The 25,942-nt window shown below is 39.6% G+C and overlaps 1 protein-coding gene across 2 annotated transcripts in view; it reads right to left on the bottom strand.

Moving 5' to 3' along the window:
* Positions 1-1,348: 1,348 nt before the first annotated feature.
* Positions 1,349-25,942, bottom strand: part of RB195_000679 (uncharacterized protein) — a gene marked incomplete at both ends in the record, with an annotated part of 30,712 nt that continues 6,118 nt past the window's right edge. Inside the window, 33 exons of one of the 2 annotated variants that reach the window (XM_064197149.1) lie at positions 1,349-1,485; positions 1,660-1,793; positions 1,903-1,968; positions 3,711-3,817; positions 3,867-3,977; positions 4,049-4,286; positions 4,573-4,664; positions 4,735-4,899; positions 5,440-5,580; positions 5,726-5,866; positions 5,982-6,064; positions 6,143-6,253; positions 6,619-6,730; positions 6,796-6,892; positions 7,018-7,159; positions 9,214-9,303; positions 9,417-9,491; positions 9,574-9,634; positions 9,704-9,840; positions 14,703-14,835; positions 14,896-14,999; positions 16,323-16,475; positions 16,708-16,822; positions 16,889-16,972; positions 17,103-17,248; positions 17,311-17,416; positions 17,476-17,597; positions 18,985-19,151; positions 19,573-19,632; positions 21,896-22,025; positions 22,693-22,788; positions 25,341-25,428; positions 25,510-25,658. In XM_064197149.1, coding sequence (XP_064053029.1) covers positions 1,349-1,485; positions 1,660-1,793; positions 1,903-1,968; positions 3,711-3,817; positions 3,867-3,977; positions 4,049-4,286; positions 4,573-4,664; positions 4,735-4,899; positions 5,440-5,580; positions 5,726-5,866; positions 5,982-6,064; positions 6,143-6,253; positions 6,619-6,730; positions 6,796-6,892; positions 7,018-7,159; positions 9,214-9,303; positions 9,417-9,491; positions 9,574-9,634; positions 9,704-9,840; positions 14,703-14,835; positions 14,896-14,999; positions 16,323-16,475; positions 16,708-16,822; positions 16,889-16,972; positions 17,103-17,248; positions 17,311-17,416; positions 17,476-17,597; positions 18,985-19,151; positions 19,573-19,632; positions 21,896-22,025; positions 22,693-22,788; positions 25,341-25,428; positions 25,510-25,658 — 3,893 coding nt within the window. The remainder of the gene's footprint in view (positions 1,486-1,659; positions 1,794-1,902; positions 1,969-3,710; positions 3,818-3,866; positions 3,978-4,048; positions 4,287-4,572; positions 4,665-4,734; positions 4,900-5,439; positions 5,581-5,725; positions 5,867-5,981; positions 6,065-6,142; positions 6,254-6,618; positions 6,731-6,795; positions 6,893-7,017; positions 7,160-9,213; positions 9,304-9,416; positions 9,492-9,573; positions 9,635-9,703; positions 9,841-14,702; positions 14,836-14,895; positions 15,000-16,322; positions 16,476-16,707; positions 16,823-16,888; positions 16,973-17,102; positions 17,249-17,310; positions 17,417-17,475; positions 17,598-18,984; positions 19,152-19,572; positions 19,633-21,895; positions 22,026-22,692; positions 22,789-25,340; positions 25,429-25,509; positions 25,659-25,942) is intronic. The other variant, XM_064197148.1, reaches the window with a different exon arrangement.

The following is a 25,942-nucleotide window of genomic DNA, read 5'->3' as shown; positions in this document are numbered from 1 at the left end:
GATACTCAAGCATGCTACTTCTCAGATATTTCCTTGAGTGAACTTTTGAAGATGAATTTTTCAGATCCCAAAGAAGCGTTCTACCAAGGTGGAGTTGTAGAACTCGAGCATATTAGGTCACAACACAAGACGATGACCCTTCGAATTCTTCCTAATAATGCATGCAAATTTTACAGAGGTGAAGAACAAAACAATGTATCCGACGATAATGTGTGAACATTTATGTAGGGTGCAACATAACTACATGGACCAGTTAAAATAGTTTCGTTAAAGCGTCTACAGATACAAATTAGCAGATCAGATGATATAAATACGCAGAAAATGATCACAATTGCCAGTGTATTCACAGCTAAACACAAGTAAACGGGCAACGAAATGTGTCCTTTGAACACGAGGAAGCAGGCATAAGTGAAATGAAATACGTTGGGATTGTATATAGACTAGGCACAAAAAATTCCAACACCGGTGGTAATTCGGACGCAATAGCAATCGCAGATCTTTCGACACTTCGCATCGGTGTCTGATACGATATGATGTCAGAACATTGATTGATTCATTATAAATTTGAAATGCGTTCCTTCGAATAACGAAGACAAGTACGCGGTATATGGTCAGAGACGAAGCTTAAGGGTACTGATTGAATATCAAAAAAGAAGCAAAGCATCATAAAATGTGTAAGCAGTACGAGACTACGGTCTATGATGATTATTATGATCAACTGATGCATTCACAGATCACATATGAAGATACACATACATGTAACAAATAAATATGAGAAATCTCACTACCCTTATCCAAAACATTATGCTTGAATGTTTCCTATTTCAATTGCACATCTTAGCAGAATTATTACATTATTACAAGTACCACAACAGAATAGTGGTTCGTTAAGATATGAAGCAGAAAAAGAATATTAGAGCGCTGCCTGATCTGGACAAAACAGTATTTGAGTAGGAAAAATGATGCTACGTGGGATACAAGTCCTGATGAGACCAAGATGAATAAGAAAGCAGCAGTTATCAGCACAGCAAACTGAAGACAGGATGTGATTTCTTGAAAGATGCAAAAAACTGTAACTGACTAATAGACCACCGCTAAAAGAACCGTATTACAAAACCACAATTAGGCGAAGTTTCTCATCAAAGCGAGTCTTCGTTAGCACACAATTTCCGCGTGGTATAGTATGTTAGAAACAAAAAACATAGGCGATTATAAAAATGGTTAATAACAATTAATAGAATACATGAATACCAAAGAAGAGGGCCTTAGCAAGAGAAGCATGTTACCTTTCAGGCATGATGAACTTGAACCTTTAAAAAATATATCCGAGTTGGTTCTCTTCACTTTCTCACATGCGAATTGTGTGCTGTTTAGGAGGAGAGTCAAGATCTTCAGCAAGAAATGAGCTGTTGATAAAACTCGCATTTAATGCTCCACTGCTGCCCTTCCGAGACGATGAAACCGCGGATGAAGACGCTTTTTTGACTGAACGAAATATCATTTTTTTCACATTCAGAAAGATCTGTATGTGAACAATTATTCTAAATGCACTATAGACAGTGACGAGGTAACTGACAAGAAAATAATATCGAGTAATATTAAGATAATAGGAAGTGAAAAGATTTCCATTGATATGAACAAGACAAATCAATGGCTCACCTGATGACTTCTTCAATAAAGCAGAACTTGCACCACTCGACATTTTCAAATCCAATGGAGCTACAGAAGGATTTGATCCAAGTAGTCCAAAAGATTTTCTTTTCTTCTTCGAAGTTGTTTTATCACTTGATGTACTGCAAAGCATTGAATTGGTAATGTCAATAGATTTGTTTTCGAAATCCAGTTCAATGTTACAAAATCCACAAAGATTGTGAAATTTCTTTCTTTTTGTAGGAAATTTACCTTGTACACATTTCAGCTTCACTTCCATCCGTTTCTACTTCACTTCCACTGAACGGTATATCAACGCTGAAAAACATGATGTAAATCGCAGTATAGCACTCGTTAATTTAATAAAACCTCGGAAAAAGCTCTGTTTCAAATATAGTTTCCATAAATAATTAGCTATTTTAAAACAAAAAGAAAAAGGAGAACTAATATAATCTTCTTCTTCACTGCATGTTAACCTTCTGGCAAATGCATACATATCAAGAAGAGAATGGGGTATTCTATCATATAGTAGGGTCAAAACGACATGAAACACGTACGCAATTGCGTACGCGGCTTCTTTCGAGGCGCTTCGGTGGAGCGTAGTGGCTAGGAGCGTGGTGAAATCCTTGCTGGCACCACCAATCGCTGCAGTTTGCGATGGTCCCAACTCGGTTTCAATTGCTGCCTCAGCCGCGCCGTTTGGAGCGCGTACGCAAATGCACCGCAACTACACTCGTGTTTCATGTCGTATTGACCCGACTATAATAATAGTCTTTTTTTCGGACGCGGACTTTCAAAAAAAAAAGACATTTTAAGTTCTATCTTCTCAAAAACGAGATTTCAAATCAAACTTATTACTTATAGCAAGTGTTTTAAAATCTACATTTGTGTAGAATCTATAACATTATATAGAGAAAAAAGCAGCTAGCACAACGAAAGGCGTTTTGCTCTCACTTCTTCACAGGGTTGAGCGAACGGCATGATCTTAGGGCATAGAGAGCGCGCGCTAAAGAATCAAGAAAGAATCAAGAAAATTACGTTATGCACGATGGCAAATGAAAGCGTTTTCTGACTGACAATCAGCTTTTTGTTCAATTATAATCTACCGTTGTTAGTATATTTAGCCGTATGCATGTGCAGACCTATTGCTAAAAAGGGTTAAAAGGGTCAATACTCCGTAGCGCAACACTACTTAATAGTAGGGTTAAGGGAAAAGTAATCTTGACAAACACCATAGCTCCTCAATATTCGAATGGACACCGAACTCTACTACACGCAGGTTCAGTTGCGTGTAGTAGAGTTTGGTCCTCACTTTCACAAATTTTAGCAAAAAATTCCACTAACTCCACTGACCTATGATCAATTTCTACAGTCCACAATCCTCGCGAAGTAGCAATACGTTCAATTCTTATTCATGAATATATACGAGATGTGGAAAAATACCAGAATTACCAGTATAAGTAAGATTCGGTCAAACTACAGTGTTCTACAAGTTTACTCCAAATTTTATGCAATTCACATGTTGTTATGTATCCCAAATTTAATATCTTCTCCGCATCCCAGTCCCAAAATGAAAGTAACTCAAGGTTTTTGCCGTTACGTCCATTGTGTGCTAGTGCTCCAGAAAGTATCGTGCAATTCTTATTGTGGAAGTGTTTTCTGCCATGTGTTCATTGGCCTCTTCCAGCAAAAAATAAAAACTATAACTTAAAACAAATGCAACGGCAGGCCAAGATGAAAAGAGCTCAGGCTGCATATTGACTGCATATTTTCGATTGATTTCGAGAGTGTTTCTGTCATATTCATCGTATTTTAATAACCAGGAGAATGTCACACAAGATAATAACTAACTAATAATAAGGTAAATAACAACTTCAAAATCGGTCCAAATCATTCAGCTGTAAAGAAAAATATACTGAATGGACTTTTTTTTTGTTGAAAAACGGACATTTACTTACGAATCCTGAACAATTCGAAGCCCTTTAGTGTTCACACCAAATTGTACCACCTTGAAGGGAGTCGTAATTTACTGAAAGCGCTAACTGGTAAACATAGCTAACCGTTTCTTGTCCTTCTCCTTACTTTTCTTCGGTTTGGGAGTTTTAGGACCTTCTATGAAGCTAGGCCCAACATTCTTTACTGGACCAGCGATATTAGCTTTCGGTTCCTAGAATAGATACAACTGATACTGAAAATTCCTCAAATAAAGAACGTACATCAGTTGTATCTGCAAAAGTGGGGAAGGATTGCTTTGCTGGAATAGATGGCGCATCCTTCTCAACTACAGGCGGCATTCGTGGTTCATTGGTTTGCACCTGTTGCATGATCTGAAGTATGATATGAATAATGAAATGCCATGTGTTATTGAAAAGTCCTTCCAAACAAATGAACCACCCACATTTACACGAACTGGAGCAGGTTTCTGAGCAAGGACCGGTTGAGGTGCTGCCGATATTGCAGAAATAATAGGATTCACCGAGGTCATTGTCAGGGTACCACCAAGCACCAAGGGAGCCTCCATATTCCCTCCTGGTCTCGGAGAAGGGCGAGGTGCGGCTGTCAAAGGTGTTGCCTGCCGAGGCAGCGTGGCAGGAGCATAAATGTAGCTAACAGGATTCTGCTGTTGTGGCGCTGACCTAAACAGAGTACTCAGAAACGCGGATAAACTCTAACTGAATAATTCATGGAGTACAAGCATTATTTCTTTACTCAACACACTAGACCTTAAAGCATAGTCCTTAACAATATTCCGTCATTTTTTGGCAACAAAATGAGGAAAAAATAAGTTGGAAGACGAGAAAGGATTAGAAGTGAGTTGTGTTAACAGAGAAATAAACAGACATCGAAATAAAACAAATAAACAAATATTTATAATATGCAGAAGCGTTGTATTTAATGAGTATACACGTTTGGAACCGATACCTTTGACAGAAAAATGTTCTCTGTGCGACATCATAGCAATCAATGATTCCACTATCTTTTTCCGTCCACATTGTTGCCCCAATAGCTGGTGGCTAAAAGAAGTTTGGAATTTAATTTTTTATGTAAGCACGAACGAATAAAAATACATTTTAAAAAACTTACCAATACTGGAGAAATTTTGGGAGTGTCGTCAGATGCACACACAAGAAATGGATTTGTATTACGTTTGCATGTAGGATTCTCAACGTTTGCATCGACGAAAAGCGAATTAACGGCATCCTGAAGCCGTTGTTGGTCTTCGGATGGTGGAATTCCATTGAATGCCTCCTAAAATTAGTTGTGTTAGCGGGATTTGAAAACATTTCTCGTGTCTTATTTCCATCTTCTTTGATAGCTGTTCATAGATGACGTCTGAACGTTCTTTGGAATGCTATCTTTGGAAATATCTTTATCATGGAAAACAATATTATGCAGAATTCAATGGGGAACTAGATGTTTTGAAAAGCAATGGTTGCGCACCCTATTTTATTTGTAATGTTTCAGAAGTATCAAAATCGGATTGAAGCAGACGTGATGATTATATATAGGAAAGGATTACCTAACGTGACTGACGTTACAATTCCAGAAGTGCTCGTCCTATAGCAAACTTTAATGTTTGTCTGGGATAAGGACGTATTTGAAAATTCCAAAAAAAGAACGAGCATATGGTAAGAAGGCAAAGGGAACCACATATGTGCGAAAAGTAGGAAAGTGTTGGTTAAATCTATCACAGATGCTGCCTATATGAGCTAATAACATCTTGTGAATGATCCAGGAAAATAAGGGTTCATTCATGGCCAAACTTTGGCGGAACAAAATAGTACTCACCTCCTCGTCATCATCAAGGGCATCATCTTCAAGAAGAGGCCGACTACCGACACCATCGTCATCACTTCCGACGCCGGCTACATCGGTGTGTTGTGATGACTCACAGTCAACGTTAAATTCGTCATAAGAAGACTCCTCGTTCTGAAAATGCTCGTTCTGAAAATGCTGAAAATGTTCTGAAAATGCAAACATAAAATATGCACGAACATAAATGAACAAAATACTAGATGCAAGAAAGAAATTATAAGATTTCTACAGCACATTTATTCTTCAGATACTGAATAACCTTGCTGATTTCATCAGTACTGTCGTGGTCCGTCCTGCCGCGACTGTCACTGCTTGCATCATCACCAACTCCGTCAATATTCTCATAGCTGAATCGTCTCCTTGCGACCATTCGTTGTTCATCTTGTTCGCTATCCTCTTCCTAAAGAGTGTGGAGTGAAAAGAAAACCCGAGACTATGAGGAAACGAGTGTGGCAGATAATGTTGCTTTTTTCAGCATAGTGACTTCACCATTGTTTCGTTTTTACGCAACTAACCGTCGCACGCAGATGTAAATCTGATGTTGACCCGACAGAATCAGCATCAGCTCGTTCACGGCACTTAAGTTCTGGTTCTTTTTCTGAACATGTCCTTCATAACGACGCCAAACAGCAATGATTTATGCCCACCAATGTTCTCAACAAGAAATTGATAATACCAGAATTGATTTGGCAACAAAACGAGTCGTCAAATGGTGCAGCACCAAATGGGTCCATCGAATCAATGGAACACTGATCGATGTCGCAAGAAGAACTCATTAGTTCTGATCCTGAATTACACACCAGTATTTATTATACAGATATCACAGCGTGCAGATAGACAATAGAAAAGGAAACGAAGTTGGTATTGTACTGAAGATAAACAGCTGCCACAAATTGTACCAACAAAATCTGTCTTTTATACAACATATTAGCACCTGCTACTTTTCTTTAATTTACTTGCTTAGGTAAATTTAATTATTTTAACTAAATCTCATCTCCAAATAAAATAAAATGCAGGTTGTCTCGACTCGTGTGTCACAATCCCTTCTTTGAGTTGCACTTGGACCACTCATTTTAAGATGGATATCGAGGTCCAAAAACTATCATTTCTGTGTACCTTACAGATTTCTAAAGACTAATAATCGCAACAAACCTTTCTCATTTTCTGCCTTCCGTGGTAATTCATCAAAACACTTCCCAAAGTGACTGTCATCCATTGTTTGTCTGCTTCCGAAAGGAGCCGCGAGAAAAGGGTTCCATGAATCCTTTAAACCAGACTTTTATATGCTACAAAACTAGTGGAACTATCAAAAATGAACAACACTTCAACCTCTGATCTATCTGAAGCAATGTTATCCAGACCTAGGCTAGAGAGTGAAGTTTGATTGCAGGACAGCGGCCCTACACTTTTCCACTGACTATATGGTCTGCAAAGAATGAAAATAAAAAAAGTGTGAACATGAAAAGTGAAAGAACGACTGTGAAATAATATGCAGGGACTAATCATGTTCAACTAGCGCTAATAAGCACGAAATCACAAGAAAGAACTTACTTGAAAGCGCTGCGTATTATGTGCGAGGTGTCGCTAGTATTTCGTCGATGAGACTGTACAGTCAATGGCGCACTCTTTCCAGGCGCAGGTAGCGACGCTGTCGACGACGTCGACTCTTCGAGAGAAGCACAAGTCCAGTTCACTAAATTGATAGAAGCTCGGATTATGAACGCGAGTGAAGTATCACCGTTGTTTCTCTAAAATGACATCGGCTTGACAAGTTAGCACCAATAGAATAGAGAGAGAAATCTGTTTTTAATATTAAAATGTCTGGCATGTCAGTCTACTTGGGACGCGCCATGGACTGCAATTCGTAATCGTGGAGGTTTTGGAACGTGTGATGGCCTATACAATGAGTTGGGGCTAGCCGAAGATCAAGTCAGTGTTTTCATCTTCCCAAAAAAGTCTGGTACCAATTTATCGACCCCGGAAGGATGAAAGGCATGGTTGGCACTAGGTCAGTTTCGAACCTTCGATCAGACAAACACAGCGGAACCTCTTACCAAATACACCCGCCAAGACAGAAGAACAGATAAAGACTAGGTTTGGTCGAAACATATTTCAAGAGGTATTTCAAGTTTGAAATCTGCACTGTCAATCATCAATTTTTCAAACCATAGACCGTGCGGCAACAGCGGAACACTAACCGACTTCACTACCCCCGTTTTTGATACTGGTGGAGAATAATTCTCGTTTTTTCGATTTAAAAACACATATGGAGGTACAAAAACACTGGCAGAATGTTACTATGTATCTATCATAAGTAAGAAGAGAATTTCTCGCTTCACATGACATTAACATTTTGATTTTTTAAATGTCATTGATTGTTTTGTTTCCAGATCACAGAATGGAGTGCTAAGTGAGTAAAACGGAGCAGCAGCAGAACCTATGCCCTTTGCATAAAATCAAAATGCTGAAAGCGCCGGAGCTGATCATAGGCGTTGAGCGAATCAGAATAAGCTTTTAAAAAATTAAAAAAAAAGCAGTAAAAAAAGAAAACATAGCGAAAACAATATGAAGTATCAAAAACGTCGTGAGTAATAGGTAAAAAAAAATGTTGGCGGCGTCAAGAGGAACAACAGCAGAGAGTATACTATAGATTAGCTCGCCGCAGTTTCTTTCTTCTAGAAGAAACTGCAAAGAAACGAATGTTTCCTCAACCCACAACAACCTGGTCGAAAGCTTTGTGCTCGGTCCTTGAGGTCAAAACTCCCTTTCGTAATGTGCCACTTCAAACGTTGAGTAGTATTTTCAAACGTTTCTTCTTCTCCAGCGCACCACTAGTGGGCACTAGCTCGAGAGGCCTTACTGACTCAAATTTCAAACATAAATTCAAAAAACAAATGGTACCAAAAATGCTTCAACTTATCCACTTGACACTTTTTTTTTGATAGCTTGAGGAACAAGAAATATTAAAATTAAAAGGTCAGAATGATCCACCACCGAATGGTACATAACATTCTGATGATGTACTTCTTACTTTCTTCTTCTATGTACATTTTTAGTTCGAAAAAAGGCCAAGAATTCTTCCTTAACCCGATATTTTCTTGTAACTTTCGAAGATGTGTGAGCTTTAAAAATCAAAATACGCAGGACTAATCACTATTTTTATAAATGTTCTCAATCCAGTTCTTCGGTTCCTTTTCTATTAAAAAAAAACAAGAGCAAACCAGAAATTTCTCTATGTTTAGTTCGACCAAAAGCTCGAAGACTCTTTGCTAACGGCTGACAATTCGAAAAGACAAAATGAAGATCATGTGGTGCCCAGAGCAACGAAACGACCTGTGCTAAGTTTTTAGTTCGAGGAGTTTGAGCTCGCCGAAACAACAGTTGGAAATGAAATCCTCTTCTCTTACGTCACTTTTACAGTTGGGTTAGTTGAAAAAAAAAACCATTAGAGAACAAATATAAGCTGTATAACTTCCGACCATCCCCAAAATTTAACCTTGTATAGACAGTCTACAAATGATTCCTTAGATTTGTAAAAGACACCGAGGAAATAATGGACACCTAGTTTACACACATCGTTCATTTGTTAGATTGTTTGGTATTGTTACATTACAAAGAAAACAGCGCGAATAGCATTTAAAAGAAGAAGGAATGCTATAATTTAAATTTAATCCAATATTCCTCCTACCAGGTGAGCATTTACCAGTGACCAACTGTCAGCCGTATCAAACAACACAAAAGTCATACCGTTTTGAAATTGTTCAAATGGATTTGGATTGGACACTGGTTTTGATGCAGCCAGCTTATTCTGTACTTCCGGAGAAGGTATGGTCACCTCTTAAAAAATGAAGATTTTAGCAGAAGTGTGTGGAACTGTTAGTGAGTTCAAGTACCGTAGAACAGTACAAGGATTAGAAAAGTAGACATTAGAAAAGGAGAAATCAGCATACCGAGGTCAGTAAAACCTAAATCAGAAGGAATCGCAGTACTTTCCGCGATGCTCGTTTTCTTACTTGGGGCGTCGCCTTGAAATAGAAGAAACAAGATCAGATCAATATAAATTTTGATAAGCATTAGCCACATTTCGAGAACTTGAGCAAAACTAACCACTTTTCAAATCACCACACAACACGCCCTCTTCATTAGTTCCTGCATATGAAGGAAGATGCTAAACCACATCGAATGACAGTTTATTCAAAAGAACTACTGCGACATTAAACAAAAAGAAATTTCAAACCTTAGGATCTTGAAGTACAAACGGAACAGGACAAGTACTTAAGGAAGGCTTTGGACGTAACCGTGGTTGGACAGACGTTGTTAGTCCCGTTGGATTCCCAAGAGAACTTTCAGGTGCAAGGTTGACGATCGTAACGTCTGAGTGTGACATCAAATAGAAACGAATAATCAGCATGAAAAACACTGTGTTAAAATATATAACATCATGAAAGCGTAGAAAAGAATATTTCACATCTTGTCTTTTCATTAACAGCACCAACATTCTCCTGGCTTTATAAAAGAGAAAGGGCCTCTCAACCAGCGGCAACGAAACTCTACTGCGAAGTTTTTAGTAAATGTTGAAAATTCTGGGACTCTGCAGAAAGCAAAAGCATGATATAAGAGTGATTTCTAGCAGGTAGTCGTCGAATCACAAAATTAAAGAACCTAGATACTACGAAAGTGATCCAAGGAGCACCAAAGAGAGAGAACGGAAATTGAAAAAACACAGAATTTAGTATATGCAAACCAATGTTGCCCAAATTGCATCGATTGGTTAATTGTAGAGATTGGAAATGAAATACGAAGAGCAGAAGCAGTAGGCGGCGATGTTTACTTCTGCATGAAATCATACAACACGAATGTTTTTCCCACTTTATATCAACAAATTTTTCAAACAATATTTGCAAATGATCGGCTATATTTAAAATAACGTGAATACCAGGGATGGAAATCGTAGTTAGTAATTTACACAGAGTAACCATCCAGATTAAGGGTACAAAGGTGTATCAAGCAGCAATAAAAATATGTTCGCAACATTTTTTCGGCTTTAACCGCCTGAAGACCGTACATAGTGATGAAAGATCTACCTACCAAATTTCGTGGTGATAAGGAATTGCCGTTTACCGTCGATAACGATAGTGAATTGAAGGATGTTTGCTTAAAGGTTTACATAATTTTTTTAGTAGCCAAACCTCGGCAAGTGCTCGCGGGGAAAAAATAAGACTCAAAGGCGAACCGCAAGTCAATGCGATACTTTCTCCTTTACAGAGCTCACGGTGATAAGAGTGGAGCCACACAACTTATTAATCGAATATTTTTTGGAAAATAACTTCACATGGGAACAATAGACGAAATCCAGGATGAACTCTTTCGAGCACTCTTCATTTTGTCCGATCAGCACTGAGCGTAAAAGAGACAGCTGATGCAAACTCCAACATAAAGAAAGGTAAATCTGACGTTTCTGAGTCCAAAAAACATTCGCACACATCGTACAACATTAACGAGGAAAGAGGAAATTGAATTCCCTTCGCTCTACATTTATTCGCATTAACCTTCTTATCGCTTTCTTATATAACTTTTAGAATAAATATTACTTATCTGGTCCATTTACGGACGAATGAATGATAAGATTGTATAACATCCCTGAGAGCTCTTTACCGCAATGACTGCTTACTTGACTTAACAGGAGGGCTAATATTATCCCCTGACGCTAATGTCCGCATCTTCGCCGAACTGTGTCGTTCTCGAACGCTGCTCTGCCCAACCTTCCCAACCCAATCTTCCTGTATAGAGGAGATCGGGTTGGGAAGGTTGACATAGACTCGAAAGAGATTCCTCGATAATTGCTGTGATACGTGACAGATAACTTCTTGTGGAGGAAAATTATGATAGGGTGTCCCTATGCGTCAGGTATCCTTTCATCTATCAAAATTGAACGGATGATTTTTGTCATCTCATGAATGTCAGACGGAGGAAGATATTTCAGCCTTTCTGTGCTTATTCCAAAGAAACTTCAGTAGATTTTTCATCTTCCATCTTTTGAACACAGAACAGAACCCCCGACTCGGTCGGTGGTTCCTCGTTAACCGCATATGTCGATCTATGAATGTGCTCGAGTTCTTCGGGTTCCTTTCCTTTCATGCCTTTTCAAACTCCTTCACTCTTGATCTCCATTCGTTTTAAGGATCTTGTTTAAGCTGACGACGCAAACACAGAATTGCGAGAACCATGTTTCCGCAGATGTAAAAGCAAGCTTCTTCAGCCCTAGAACCGGGAGCATTTCTTTTGCCACGTCCAATCCCATGTCCACGGCTCTATATTTTCGGATATCCGACAGAATAATGCTTTTAAGAGAACGTAGTTGAGCTAACGTTTGAAAGTCCTCCACTTGCGCTGCTCATCAGGCGTTAAAAGGGTTGAACCCTGCCACCTGAGCACCGCGGGTTGTTCCCGAAGTCCCATCTTCGCGTTCGCGTCGATTCCGACAATGATCACCTGCTAGATAGGTATTTTATATATCAACGCTTCGAGTTCATCATAGAAGGCGTCCCTATTATTGTTCTAAGCGATCGCCATAAGTGCGTGGGTACTTATGGAATTGAGCCAAATTCTTCCACCAGCTTCTTGTAGTCGTTCCTCGCAGCTATCGCCCAGCTTTCTACCTTCTTTTCATCAGCATTGCATAGTAGACGGTGTAATCTCCGATACTGATGATGGGCTCGTCTCTTGCGTGTGTTCCTTTAGTGCAGCAAACGGCACACACTGAGATATTCCAGAAGTTTGGACATAGCTGAACGTTGGAGTTCACACGACAAGTACGGCGTGAACAAACGGATAATTGTTGCCAAAGATTCCTTGCTCCTTTCTGGCAGTTGACCTTTGGCGAAGTGCTGGACGACAGCACCTTTTCGCAATATATTGGAATCTTGCGCCAATTTATATATTCCAATGTATAGGAAGCTTTCGCAATATAACATTGCGAATTATGCAGTTCGTATACTCGAATCCCTGATTGAATTCACTACAACAAGGACCACCACGAGCAGATAGGAACTAGACTTTTATGCGACCTATCACAATAATGATGAAAAACTATGAAATCGGTCACTGGGTGAGTGAGGGGGAACGGTCAAGAGGTACCCGTATGATGTGCCGCCGCGTATCCAGGAGGCTAATGAGCGTCGTTAATTGCACCGCGCGTCTCCTGATACCGTCATGATCGCTACAGTAGCCTGGTTGCTCCTCTTGTGCTACGTCTTCAAGACGCCCCGCCCACGCCACCCTCCTCACCCATTTCGCCGCGTCTGCCAATCTTGCGACGATTTTTTTCCGCCGCGCTTACAGCTCCTATGATGTCTTTTAAAGTCGAACGGAAAGGAAAGTACCTGGTATTAGATGTTGTTTGAAGGTCTACATAAAGTGTGCTTGTAAATTAATATAAAAGAGAGGAAGAATGAAATAGGTTCGTATAAGTGATATGCCATTTAGAAATGCGAGTGAAAATGAAATTATCCTGTCTTGACTTGTTAGGTGGAAAACACTCATCCATTTCTGGGAATGCGAGATATGTTTCAAACTGATCGGTGTTTTGCTATTTTTTTTTACTTTTTTTTCTCTAATGATTTCTTTTTGTTTATTTAGCTAGGTAAAACTGGCATCCAGCGATTAACGGGGCGCGAATAATGCCTCGCAGACATACACTGTACCTAAAGGTATACCTCGAAGATACAAAGGTCTCTGTTCGCCATTAATACAGCTAACCTGTCATATTGATTTTATGCAGAGAATAGATAGAAATGGAGCGATAAAACGAAAGAAGTTTGAAGAGCTATACAAAGTTCTATTATATAAAACTGTATAAGACGTACAAGCAAGTATTGAAATATGTCAAATATTGGCATATTTCAATACTTGTTCTACATAAACATTATATCAATGTAAAATTTTGAAAAGATAAAATGTAGAAAGGAGTTTAAAGAATGTATACGAAGTAATAAGCGCATAAAGTTGCTGTTATTATAACTGCCGCAGTTGAAAGTTGAACACGAATTCGTTGAATGACATCGTGACAAACACATACTTATGCACTGCTAGTTTATATAGAAAACTTAGGGCATGAAGTGTGTTAAATTATGAGATGTTTGAAAATAAATGCGTGTTATTCTTTTCCCTGGAGCATCTTTTTGAAAAAATTTTTTACTTATTCCCCTCCTTTACTCCCAATAATATGCGCTTAGTTTACTATATCCGTACATCAGAATTAACCTCGGCAATTCGTTCTTCACTCCCCCTTCAAAATTCGCACTATCCACCGCTTCGTCGCGGCGCGAACGTCGCGCGCGGCGTTGATTAGAGAGCAATAGGGAGGCGGGGTGTAGCTGATCTCAGGCGGTCGTAGAGAATGTCTAGCTGGTGGAGCGGCAGCCGTAATTACGCGAAGGCGCGCGGTGCCGAAGGGAGGACAGGAGCGGTCAGCCGGTTTTCACGGGTACCTCTTGTCCCGCACCGGGTGAGTGAGTACCGCGTTTGTCTACAGAGTTATTCCTAATTGATGAAAAATCCGTGGATGGACCTTCATCCATTTACCACCGTTATCGACAGTAATCCACAGCAAGATATAAAATGAGTTAATACTCAGCAACTGAGCTTAAATCAGGTAGTTCAAACACTCTTCAATATCCTGGCGATCAGAAGACAACGCCATCATGGAGCTATCATTACTGCCAATACAAGGGAAGATAACTCCCGACCAATGATCTATTTGATCATCTTTTCCTTAATCCCAAATTCGAATTCTGCTCCATAGGGTTGAAAAATTTTTTTTTGCATCAACCATCTTATTATTATCTTCCTGTTTCTCCTTTCTCATATTTAGTTTGGTAATATTAGAACCACCCCAATAATCACTTTTTGAGCATGTGAATGTTTTGACACGTTAACAATTGAAATTTTTGAGTTTGAAAAAACAAAAGGGAATTTCAAATAAGATTCTGTATGTGAGAGACCATCAAGAGGGAGAGATAAGAAAAGTTATAAAGAAAAGGTTGAGAGCAAGTGAACCTGGTGCGTTGAACGAGGAGATCCTAACAAAAAAAAAGACGTTTAATTTGCGGATATGAACCAACATGACTCATGTCTGCAATTTGTTCACATAACAGCCTCAAGATAAGTTTATTACGAGATTTAAACAAAGTTACAGATATCGCTGACAAATTTCATAATGAATTTCTATAACTCACTTTGCTCAAGGTCATTCCGCTGCTCTGGAGCACGAACGTGAGAAACTCCATTCTCTGTTTCATCCTCGAGCACCGACACATTCCCAGAGAGAAAACGTTGCACTGCAGCAGAAAGAGAGGGCTTACGACAGCCCTGCAATTTCATTTCACTGTCGTAAGAAAGCTTCTTCAAAACAAGGCAAGAGGGGCTTACCTTAACGTTGCGAATAGGACATGGTCGTTCTGCTGCTGCAAATGCCAATACTGAACACTGGTAGATGGTAGGTCTTCTTTCAATATCGGCATCAAGTAAACATTCTAGAACAATTAGAAAATAATTAAGGCAGAGCAAGTCTTCTGATGAGAGTGAGAAAAATAACAACAAAAAATCAAACGTCACAATGAGAACTAAGTATCAGTCCAATGTGTTGGTGAAATTTTAAATACATAAAAGGAAGAGTGGCATCAATTCATTGGTATGGGCATCCTTCAGATCATTACTACCTGAGAGGGTAATGTCTTCAACAATGTCTACTGCATAACTACCAACTTTTGTTCGTTGTATTGAAAACAGCTAACAGCTCAAAATAATTACGACAGAGACTTTGAGATAACACTGCAGATATATTCTTAGCTCAGTATTCCCGAAACAGCACCAGCGACAATAAATTAGCTAAGCAGCTAGCCTTCGCTAGATTATCATCTCCTAAAAAAATACGCTAATGTTTCTATTATGTAAATTTTACCAGAACTACCAGTAAGTTTGAATTGGGATTCGCATATTGAGAACTGAGAGAGACAAAGAAGAAGACTATCGTATGAACGAAGTTAACGACTAGTACACCCGAAAAATTAAAAAAAAAAACAAAGTGAGGACGGATTTTCATGTTCGGTAACCCCGCAATAATTTTATCATTCAACGGTCCTTAGAATCCCATAAATCTGGATGGTGTATCTAAAAGTTTTAAAAGATCAGAGTGGAACGAAACTGCAGACTTTTTGAAAGGCTATCAGTTCCTGCCAATTGAACTGAAGGGATTTCTCGAAAATCTCGTGAATTAATCAATTAAAGGAAAACGGTTATTAGATGTTGCTATTTTAGTTCGTTATCTTATAAGGAGTAGTCTAACGTAGAACGATATATGGATAACTCTTCATTTTTTTTTACCGTTTCTGTAGTTAAATTTTGATTTCAACTCAGCACTTTTGGTGGTGCTAAACTCTTAAGATACCAACGCAAAAACCAGTCGCAGGAGAGCGGTTTCCTAAAACTATAACATTGACGGAATTTTTCAAACCAGCCAGAATCTCAAGTGAGGAAAGCAGGTACCATAATGCCAATACATAATTAACACTAACTAATCATACATGCGGCAGTCGTAGCGATTGCTCCAACCACCCTCACTTTTGTAAGATTGGCAAAAGGACCCCTCCACTTTTAGACGATAGGCAAAGAGAACCTCATCACTTGAGCTGCCCCCAATGAAGTAAACCCCCTTCACCTGAGGAGGGTCCGGCTCCTTCCCATCGTACCTATGCTATACCGACCCGTGATTCTCGTAGAAAGGTAAAAAATTTAGTAGCGTCTTTTGGTAGTGGGAATACTTAAAAACCGAAAGAGAATTGGGGTGCAACACTTACTTATGATAGCTTTTATGGAATCAGCATGATGAGGTTCATTAGGAAATGAAAAAGCTCCGTTCTGAATGGCCATAGCAGATTCTCCGAAAGGGAGGCAAAAATAACAGAGTTTATATAACATTACGCCCAAAGCCCATATGTCCGATTTCGTACCTGAAATTCAATGTCATCATGAGTGCAGTGTGGTGAAAAACGGGTAAAACTATTAACATCATAACCCTTAGTGGAATCATTTAACCCTTGTTTCTCATACCGACAGATTGTTATAAGAAACAGCCGAAGCTTTAATGCTATATTAATGCTATAAATTATCAAATGGATAACAAAATCCGAAAAAAAACCAGTGATAAACTATTTTCTACCAAACCGCAATATACTGTCTTACCTATCGCTTTGCCACAGTACAAATCAATCATCTCTGGAGATCTGTAACTGAGTGTGGTGTACTTCTCAATCTCATCTTGAATGAAACTTATGGAATAGTTATTGCTCGAGAGGACCTGAAATGGAAGTTTAAGGAAATCAGCAAGCGAAAAAAAAACAGTCGAAAGATAGAAAACACCTACCTTAGTAGTGGCACTCCCAAAATCACATAGCACGTATATTGGAGGGGCTGCCCGATTTCGTTCATCGATGAGAATGTTTTCAACCTAAAGGAACAGAATGTTTTTTTACTGCATTTTAGAAACGGTACGATTTTCTAAGATCCAGTAAGAGCGGACGCGAGCATATGGTGCATTCTACACTGAAAATTCCAAATGAAAGATAACAAATAACAACCTTGAGGTCACGATGTACAATAGGCGTTACGGAGTGATGAAGCCTTGCAACTGCCTCGCACATGTCGCAAAAAATTGATAGAACTTCACTGGATCGTAGGCTTTGTCCTACTAATAACCTATCGTTCATAAGTTGAAGGACGCTTGCTGAAAAAAAAAACGAAATTTTAAGAGATTCAAGAAATAAACAATCATTTGAAGTCTTGTACTCTTATAATATGCCGTCAAGAGCATGTAGTCGTATATACCAGACTTATTTTTAGCAAGTAGATGATCCACATAGCTCACGATATTCTTGTGTCCTTTGAGGCTACTCTGTAAAGCAATAGCGTCAGCTGAGCGCGAAAAATATTTGATGCAACAACAATACCCACAACAATCTGGAACTCCCGTCGGCATGCTTCAACCTGCTTATTATCGTCATTTATGAATTGTCGTTTCAAGGCATAGTGACGGTTGTGTCTGTCGCTTACTAGGTAGACAATGGCAAATCCACCTAAAAGCCTAACAAATGTTTGTAACAAAGGCAGATAACGGCTGAGTTTCCTGATTTTTGTAGAAATGGAATCTTATAGTGTAACTAGACGTACCTATACATATATATATACTTATATATTTATATACATGCAATTATATATATATACATATATGTATGTGTATATATATCTGATAGAGTCAAAACGACATGAAGCACAGTACACTTGCGTAAGCGGTTGCGCTCGAAGCGGTACGGAAGAGCGCAATGGTTAGGATCGAATGAGCACCCTTATTACCACTGTTCACTGCTGCGGTTCACGTTGATCCCACCTCGATTCCGACCGCTATCTCCACCGCGCCGCTTCGAGCGCAGCCGCTTACACAGCTACAACGTGCTTCATGTCGTTTTGACCTGACTATATAGTAGGTGCATCTAGTATACTACTATAACAATACTCGAGATTGATGAGTTTCCAAGATATGGCACCCTAAGGGTTTATCCGAAGCCTCGTTCTAATATGGAATACCTAGTTTTGTGTTGCTTCATTCTGTAAGTGAACTGGGTTATACTTGGTAGATAAACTGATTAGCTGCTAGAAACAGAGGTCTAACGATATTTATGAAGAAAGAATGTGTTCATGGTTTCCTTGCAAATTCAATAAAGATACTGAGATGTTTCTGACAAGTGTGATAGGGAAGTTAGCAAAGTGAACCAGTCTAAGTAGTATGAAACTTAGGGAACTATCAAGACCATCAGACATGTAGTGAAAAAGGCCAAACACATTGCTCTTTGAACTTCTCAGGCCCTCCTACTTTAGCATGTGCCTCAGAAAATGGATATCGCTAAGTAAACAGGAGGACTAGGCGCTACTGAGAGGCATCCCGTTTTTCGCAAGTGAAAGGAAGGATTTCCGCTCCGCGTCAACGATCGAAGGGCGACAAGTATGCCTATGCATGTGATATTGTGCAAAAAAGACCAAAACTATGCGAATAAAAATATTGTACATGTCAACGACAACAACTGCAAAAGAATGGTTAACAAATGTGTTCGGAAAGGTATGAAACGCACAACGATCAACATTAGGCAAGAGCACTTCCGATTAGGATCCAATCGTAAAAGTACCTTTCACTCTGCATATGTAAATCTGTCGAGGTGCCAAAAGTCCTAATATGAGACTCGAATAAGATTTGTTCTCCTTTTTTTTCGAAACGACTATAATTATGCTGCAGAGGAGGTCTTAAACGAGTGATCTGGCCGCCTGCTTTTTTGCAGCTTACAACATGCATCAGCCGTCGAAAGATGTTTATGCGAAACACCCTTCTGCCCTCTCTTTTTAAAAAGAGAGAAAAATACCAACACTCCAGATGTGCTCGTGAGATATGAGTCGTCAAAATATTGAGCTTACCCTCAGCTAGCTTCTTTTCAATCGTAACAGTGGTATTTTCCAGACGAAGAACAGTGCCTCGACCATCTTTTTCGGACGTCTCTTTCCTTTCTTTGTATCCACCGCTGTCGATACTGGTCAATGGTTGCGGCTTCGAGGAAGAGCCAAAAAGGCCCAAAGGCATTCCCCTGAAACGAATGGTATAGCTGGTGAACTGTCAAGCTGTGAAGCGGGTCAAATAAAGCCTTTGATATTAGTTTTAATCTTGAAAAAAAAGCTTAATGAAGACCAGCTTAGTGTCTAGGAATGTTACAACACGTACGGACCTCTTCAATTGAGTAATTTGGTCAGTTATGTGGAAGCTATTTCCTACCAGTAACAAAGATAACGCGTTAAGGATCTTACGAAATATAAAATGTAGTAATGAAACTCGAGAACGCTGTCTATCATCGGAACAGAAATAGAACACAGGAAAGGCAGAACAGAAAGCCTCGTGGGCACACAACAATGTGAAGTAAACTAGACGCGAATCGCTAAGAACGACTCAGATTTGTAATCATGAACGTCTACTTCAAGAAGAAAAAAATCCAAAGGAAAAAAGGTGCTCACAAATTACACAACCGTTGAGCGATGAAGCAATGTCCGAGCGAGAGCGAACAAAGTGCGCACCTTGAGGAAAATGGATAGACCACCTTGTCGGTCGCAATTACACCGGGCTGCCGTAATTCGACGTCCGATGTTGAGCGATCGAACAGTAAGTATTGATGATGATGATGAGTATTTGATTGTTTATTTGTTTGCCTACATAAGCGGTGGTGCACTAAACGAGAGTCAGGACATTTTAAAAGGAATTTGTTGGCATCAGCATAACTCAAATAAGAATAAGAGCTGAAATAAGTGGTAGGAAAGATCTAGATAGCTTGAAGACACTGTCAGTATTGCTCAGTCCTGTCCATATCCCAACGTTCTCTTGCTGGGAGCGAAAAACCGTGCCCGTTCTCTCGAACGATTAAATTTCCAGGTCGTAAGAAGCTTGTTTCGCTCCCAACTGGACCGGCTGTTTAGTACATTTGAACTCCAACTTGGTCGTGATTTTCGCAGGAGTTCGTACCCGAGTGACTCCAATGTAGGTAGACACTCAGCAACTTTGTTTTGTCGTAGTGGAATAATCTCCTTTTCCACTGAAACAACCAAAACTAAATCAACCATGGGATACAGCGGATAAGAGAGTTTCAAAATGAACAAGAAAAACTTTGCAAAATGATGCACACGATAGAAATTCCAATTCTCTTTTTTGTTTACGTTTGCTCCGGCAACCAGAAAGTCATCTCACGAATGAAAGCCATTTTGCGAAATTGACTTAGTACGGGAAACCTATAGAGTTCGGGTTGTAGATTACGGAACCCAGGGTGGCTGTGCTCATCTACCCCTAGTTGTCGTATAAAACGGAGTGGAAGACGCCACTTTTTCCTACGAGGTAATTTGCAAAGCATGGCTCTGCTCATCCTTAAGCGAGCGGTCCAAAATCAATGTGCCCCTACAGCTTGTCCAAGTAAAACAAAATACGGCGTGGAAGAGAACAAACCCTTCCCACGCTGTTTTTTTTTACGACGATTGAGAGAGTTGCAGGGAGCCACGCTAGGTTCCGTAATCTACAACCCGAACTCTACGGGTTCCCTGAGACATCCGTACTGTCAATTTCGTGATACGCTGTCTTGCCGTTATCGGCCGTTATCTTCGATTTACTAAATGAAGCATCTTTCAAAACACGGAAGAAGTGGGAAAAAAGTACAAAACAAAACATCTTAAAGCTCATTCGATTGCTCTTAGGGCTATGAAGAGTCGCTATACTGCGTAATTTCTTCAGTATACCACACTACGCGCTTTCATCTCGTCAACCCGGCGTAAGGAGTTGTATTGCAGGATAAGCCTGTGATCTCAATGTGGTCTTTTGTGTTTTCGCTGTGAAACTAAGAAATTTGCTTTCTCGATCAACTCTGCAATCAGAATAAATCACCCTGGATCCTGGTGCAATTGCGTAAGCGGTTGCGATCCGGGTGGGACCTACGCCGGCTTCAATCGAGCTGCACGGATGAGTTACGCGTCACTTCAAGCGCAATCGTCTACGCTGCTGCGTCTGGTTTTAGGTCATTTACGCCTGACTACGTTACCAGATAAAATTCAACGATGAAAAGTTGGTAGAATGTTTCCTTCAACTCAGGAGGTTAAACAGAGGCTGTGATGCGAGCATGTGAGGATCCGAATCTGCCTTAATTTCGATTGAACGAGTAAAATACCCTGTATAAAAGTGTGAAGGAGTAATTGCGGAGGAGATTTGATTAGGTAAGGAATAATAATCTTCGTGGTTCCCGAACGACGAGACCAGATGAAGAAGTAAAGTGTGTGCTCATCGACGGCTCAACTTAAATTATCACAATCACTCCAATTGTTTTTACAGATCTCTTGTTTACTTTTAGCAGTGAAGATCGCACGATAAACTCATTGTAGTCTTGAACGGATTGCGCCACAAAATTTACTTGTTCTTTTACGCTCTTCAATGTCCAAACTATAGTAGAGTAAAAACGAAATGAAGCGCGGTGCAGTTGCGTAAGCGGTTGCGCTCGAAGTGGTGCGGAGAAGCGTAGCGGTTAGGACCGAGTGTGAACTCTTACTGCTACCTTTCGCTGCAGTTCGCGCGATGGTCCCACCACGATTCCAAATGCTTTCTCCACCGCGCAGCTGCACCATGCTTCATGTAGTTTTGACCCGATTATGTCTTTCCTTTGTGAAAAAAATGTAATTGCCACATTATTTGAAGATTTCCATTATAAAAATAAACAAAGCCAGGGTTTAAACTCTTTATTTTGATATGTAATTCGCTATTCACATTGACTGAAGTAATACTGTTTGAAAGTGTGAGAGCTACGCTCACTTTCTGTGGTTGTGGTGATGTAATTGATTGTCTAGGTCAACCACCACGTAAGTTGGATCACCCCAGTTCAGGTCTTTCACTGTCTTCCTTCCTATCTCCTTTGTCACGAGCATTTCGTATTTGTAAAGCCCTAAAACAACATAAATTATGGTAATAATTCCAAAAACAATGAATTTCGTTATGTTCCATACTTCGGGGCGAACTGTTTCTAATTTTGAGAGTCAATTTTAACTCACAAAGATAAATGTATCAGAGAGATAACGGGTGACAATACAACTGCAATACCTTTTCCCTATCAGAGCTATGTGTTCAAAAATTCTAACCTCTTTCTAAAATTAAAGAAAAAATCTAATCCTTGGTCTATGCAGATGATCACAAAGAAAAACCAAACGTTTAGTGAACACAAGTGTAGCCGAGACGGAAAAACAGTGATGCTAGGAGAACAGATCAATAGGTGAGTAATTAGTAGGTGTCATTTTCAATCGATATCAGGGCGCTCCAACACTCACGGACCGTACGTGCCAACCATATTGTGCAAATGCACCAAAAATCTTACGTTTCTGGGTCGACTGTAATTATGTGAACAAACTGTTGTGCTTGATGAACACTAAAATTCGTTGGAAAACGAAAATGCTCAGAACTTTTTACTCAGCTTCTATGATTTGTGGACTTCTTCCACCTTTGTGCGAAGTTTTGCCAAAATCGGTCCCTTCCCCGTGATTTATAGAAAGGACGCATACATTCAGATTTTATGCTTCATAAACAAAAAAATCGTGAACATGACGAGAATTTATTACCTTTCTCCATCTCATGACGTACGAATATGCTTATGCTGGAGGTACTTCTATTCCTGGCCAATCGTTGCAATTGCAGCACCGCATTTATGAGATCGACTTAAGAAGAAAAGAATAGTGCTTAGAAAGTCGGACACTTCTCTTCAAATTCTCTCTGTATCGAACCACGTCACTATCCATCGAATTTTATGTTGTTTCGTTTTTGCAAAAAAGGTTCTCATAGGACTTTCTTTAAAGGCATCACTCCACGAATCTGAGGTGGTACGGATTTCAAGTGGAGCATTCGTATACGGCATAGTAGATTTTGGAGAGGGGGTGATTCCTTCCACTTCTTCCCAATTGCCGTAAAAAATCTGCCCGGAAGATACGGCTTCGGACGTTCTGGCGCACTTTTTTCTACAAGGAGTTTGACTGGAGCGGGCCAGCCTTGTGCGGCGCCGCATCTTCCGGACCATTTTTTTTACGGCAATTAGGAAGAAATGGACGGAGTCATCCTCCTCTCCATGATCTACTATCCCTTATAAGAATACTCCACCTGAAATCTGCACCACCTCAGACTCGTGGGGTGATGCTTTTAAGGATTTCTTTTCGATCTTCCCATCCCTATCAGACATAAAGATTTTGACCTGACTGTATCTCTTAACATTTTTATGTCTGATAGACAGCTGCGCTACGCGGCTGTGCTTGAATCAATGCGGTGAAGCGTAGCGATTAGGATCGGGGACTACCCTTACTAGTAGCACTCATCATCGCAGTTCGCAGTGGGTCCCACCTCGGTCCCAGCACCTAGCGTTACCGTGCAGCTTCGAGCGGCAGTTGTTTATGCAACTGCACCGAGCTTCATGTCGTTTTGACCCGACTATACACCATACCAAGCTGAAGTGAGCGCTGAGCTAAGAGTTTTTGCTCTCAACCGATTTGTTTCTAGCCTTTCCTTGATCGGTGTTAGTTCAAAGATATTCAGAGCTTTCCTTTCCTTTCCAAGAATGTAATAACGGATTATTACGGAGCTGTTAATGACGTGACGCCGACCTTTGGGGCAAAGGTAGTTGTTATTTAGATTTATGAATGTAATAACGGATTATTACGGAGCTGTTAATGACGTGCACACTAAACTTGAACCAATAAGATGATGATTATAAATGGAGGACTCCGTAACGGAGTGATAGAGGTCTTTCTACGGGTTGTTGGAATTTCCTACCAAGCATTCAAGTAACCGATGTGGTTGGATTAGAGTCAATTTAAAGTTTAGAAAAGCTTCCCAGCGAAGAAAGTCTAAGAACCACTTAAATCCTTAAATCGAGAGTTCTCATTAATTGGCAGTAATCCCTGGGATTTTTTTTTGCCCTTTTCTTTGCAAAAAAGTGCCTCCTTCAATTTTTCCCATCGCCTCCGCTAAGTCCTCTGGCTTAGTCTATGTGGGTGTCACGGAAGTACGTCATGTAATGAGGGTTCAACTACAGTTTGGTGCATTTGATTCTGAAACGGATCCCAAGGCGGCGGTTAGAATATGGTTGTTCGACTAATGAAATTATGAAATATCTTGAAAACGATCGTTCAAAATTATGCATAACTGGTTATCATGCTTTTTGTCCAGATTTCACAATGTCTTTCCGCATTGTTCTCAGTTATTGTCGAAGTTAGTTTCAGAAGAAACTCATTTTACCCTTTCTGGAGTTTTTATTCAGGAGTTCATGCCAAATAATTCTTGATAATTATTGCTTAAAATTTCCTGGTTTTGATGGTTTATGTATTTGAAAAATTGTTTAACGATTCTTAGAGGTTTATCACCGTTGGATGAAAAATAACGACGTTTGAAAAGGACCGAAAAGTTCACGCAGATTCGAAAATTATGTAGGAACGTCCTAATACTCCAAAATTAAAGGGAAAATAATGTCGTAGGTCGAGTTAAAGAGTAGAAAAGTAAAATAGTGATAATAAAACAAATAAATAAACGGAACCAATAATAAAAGTTCTGGTAGCGCCTATGCGGTTTGGAACTTTGAGGTTGTGAGGTTGCTTGAGAGAGTTCGAGCTATAGGATAATGAATTTGGGGACGGTGCTAACTAGCATCCTCGATCGTAGACCAAATGGTGTGCGTAGTATGAGGTTTGCTGATGACAGTACTACCTATAGGTTCGTCAGATACTGTAGACCCTGTACAGCTTGGTTCAGCAAGTTTACTATCAAACTTCCTTTACCATCTCAGAAAGTTTACGGGTCCGCAGGAATGAGAGTTAGGGGAACTCGCTAAAACTGAAAAAGGAAAGGCTTGATAAATAGGGAAATATGTACTATTTATTAAAAATCCATACTACGTTTTAAGAGATACTTATTACAGTATCTTAGCGACATACGCGGCTAATATTTTAGAAATTACGCAAATCTGATGATTTACCCTGGTTTCTTGACGACTCTAGGAGATCTTTAATTCTCCTGTGGATGGTAGCAGATCGTAGGAGATTAGGATAGTGCTTTTTTCGAGGCTAAACAGCTAACTTTCCCTTTTTCGACGTTTACTTTTAGTGAAAAGAGTTGAAATTGGCTCATTTACGAGTCAATTTATTCCGTTCACTTTCACGTACACACACATGTAGATCACAGAGAAATTCACTCACTATCTGTTGACATCTACGGTGCAAACGCTTACCAATGATACAAATTTTAGGGATGATTATTCGTTTATTGGTGGCTTCTCTTCCATAAATGTATGTTTCCACGACAATTTCTTCTTTGCCCTTAATAAAAAAAAGCGAAGTATTCTGTGTTTTGTACTGTGCAGTAGAATAGGATCAAGAAGAAGAACCTCATTCACTAACCGCCTTAATTTCACCACATTTGTCAACTATAAGTTTTTCAGCTATTGCGCAAAGATTTCTCAGATTTGGTGATCGATTCGCTAACGTACGAACTTCATACCGTGATATACGATTACTACAGTGAGGAAGGGGACAGTTCAGTACATCATCTGGAATCTGATGGGAATTGAACTTCCACTAAAAGCAGCATGACGTCAGAAAAAATACTTTCAAAAATGAAATAATGCTTGCAACCAACGTAGAACAAATAGAAAATATTGGGTACGTGCTGTTGAATGCAGCGTTTATGTTTCAGGATGTCTTTGTATGTTGTTTATCTATGTCTTTACTTCATTTCATTTAATTTTTTAATTTTTTTAGTTAAAAAAATTTTGTTACGTATAATGTTTGTTTAACAAGGAGTCGCCCTAATTCTTACGATTCTCTTCGCATA

Source organism: Necator americanus, chromosome IV (genome assembly GCF_031761385.1).
Source record: "Necator americanus strain Aroian chromosome IV, whole genome shotgun sequence".
Lineage (NCBI taxonomy): Eukaryota > Metazoa > Nematoda > Chromadorea > Rhabditida > Ancylostomatidae > Necator > Necator americanus.
Note: the sequence above shows the minus strand (reverse complement) of the source record. Positions and strands in the feature narration are given on the sequence as shown.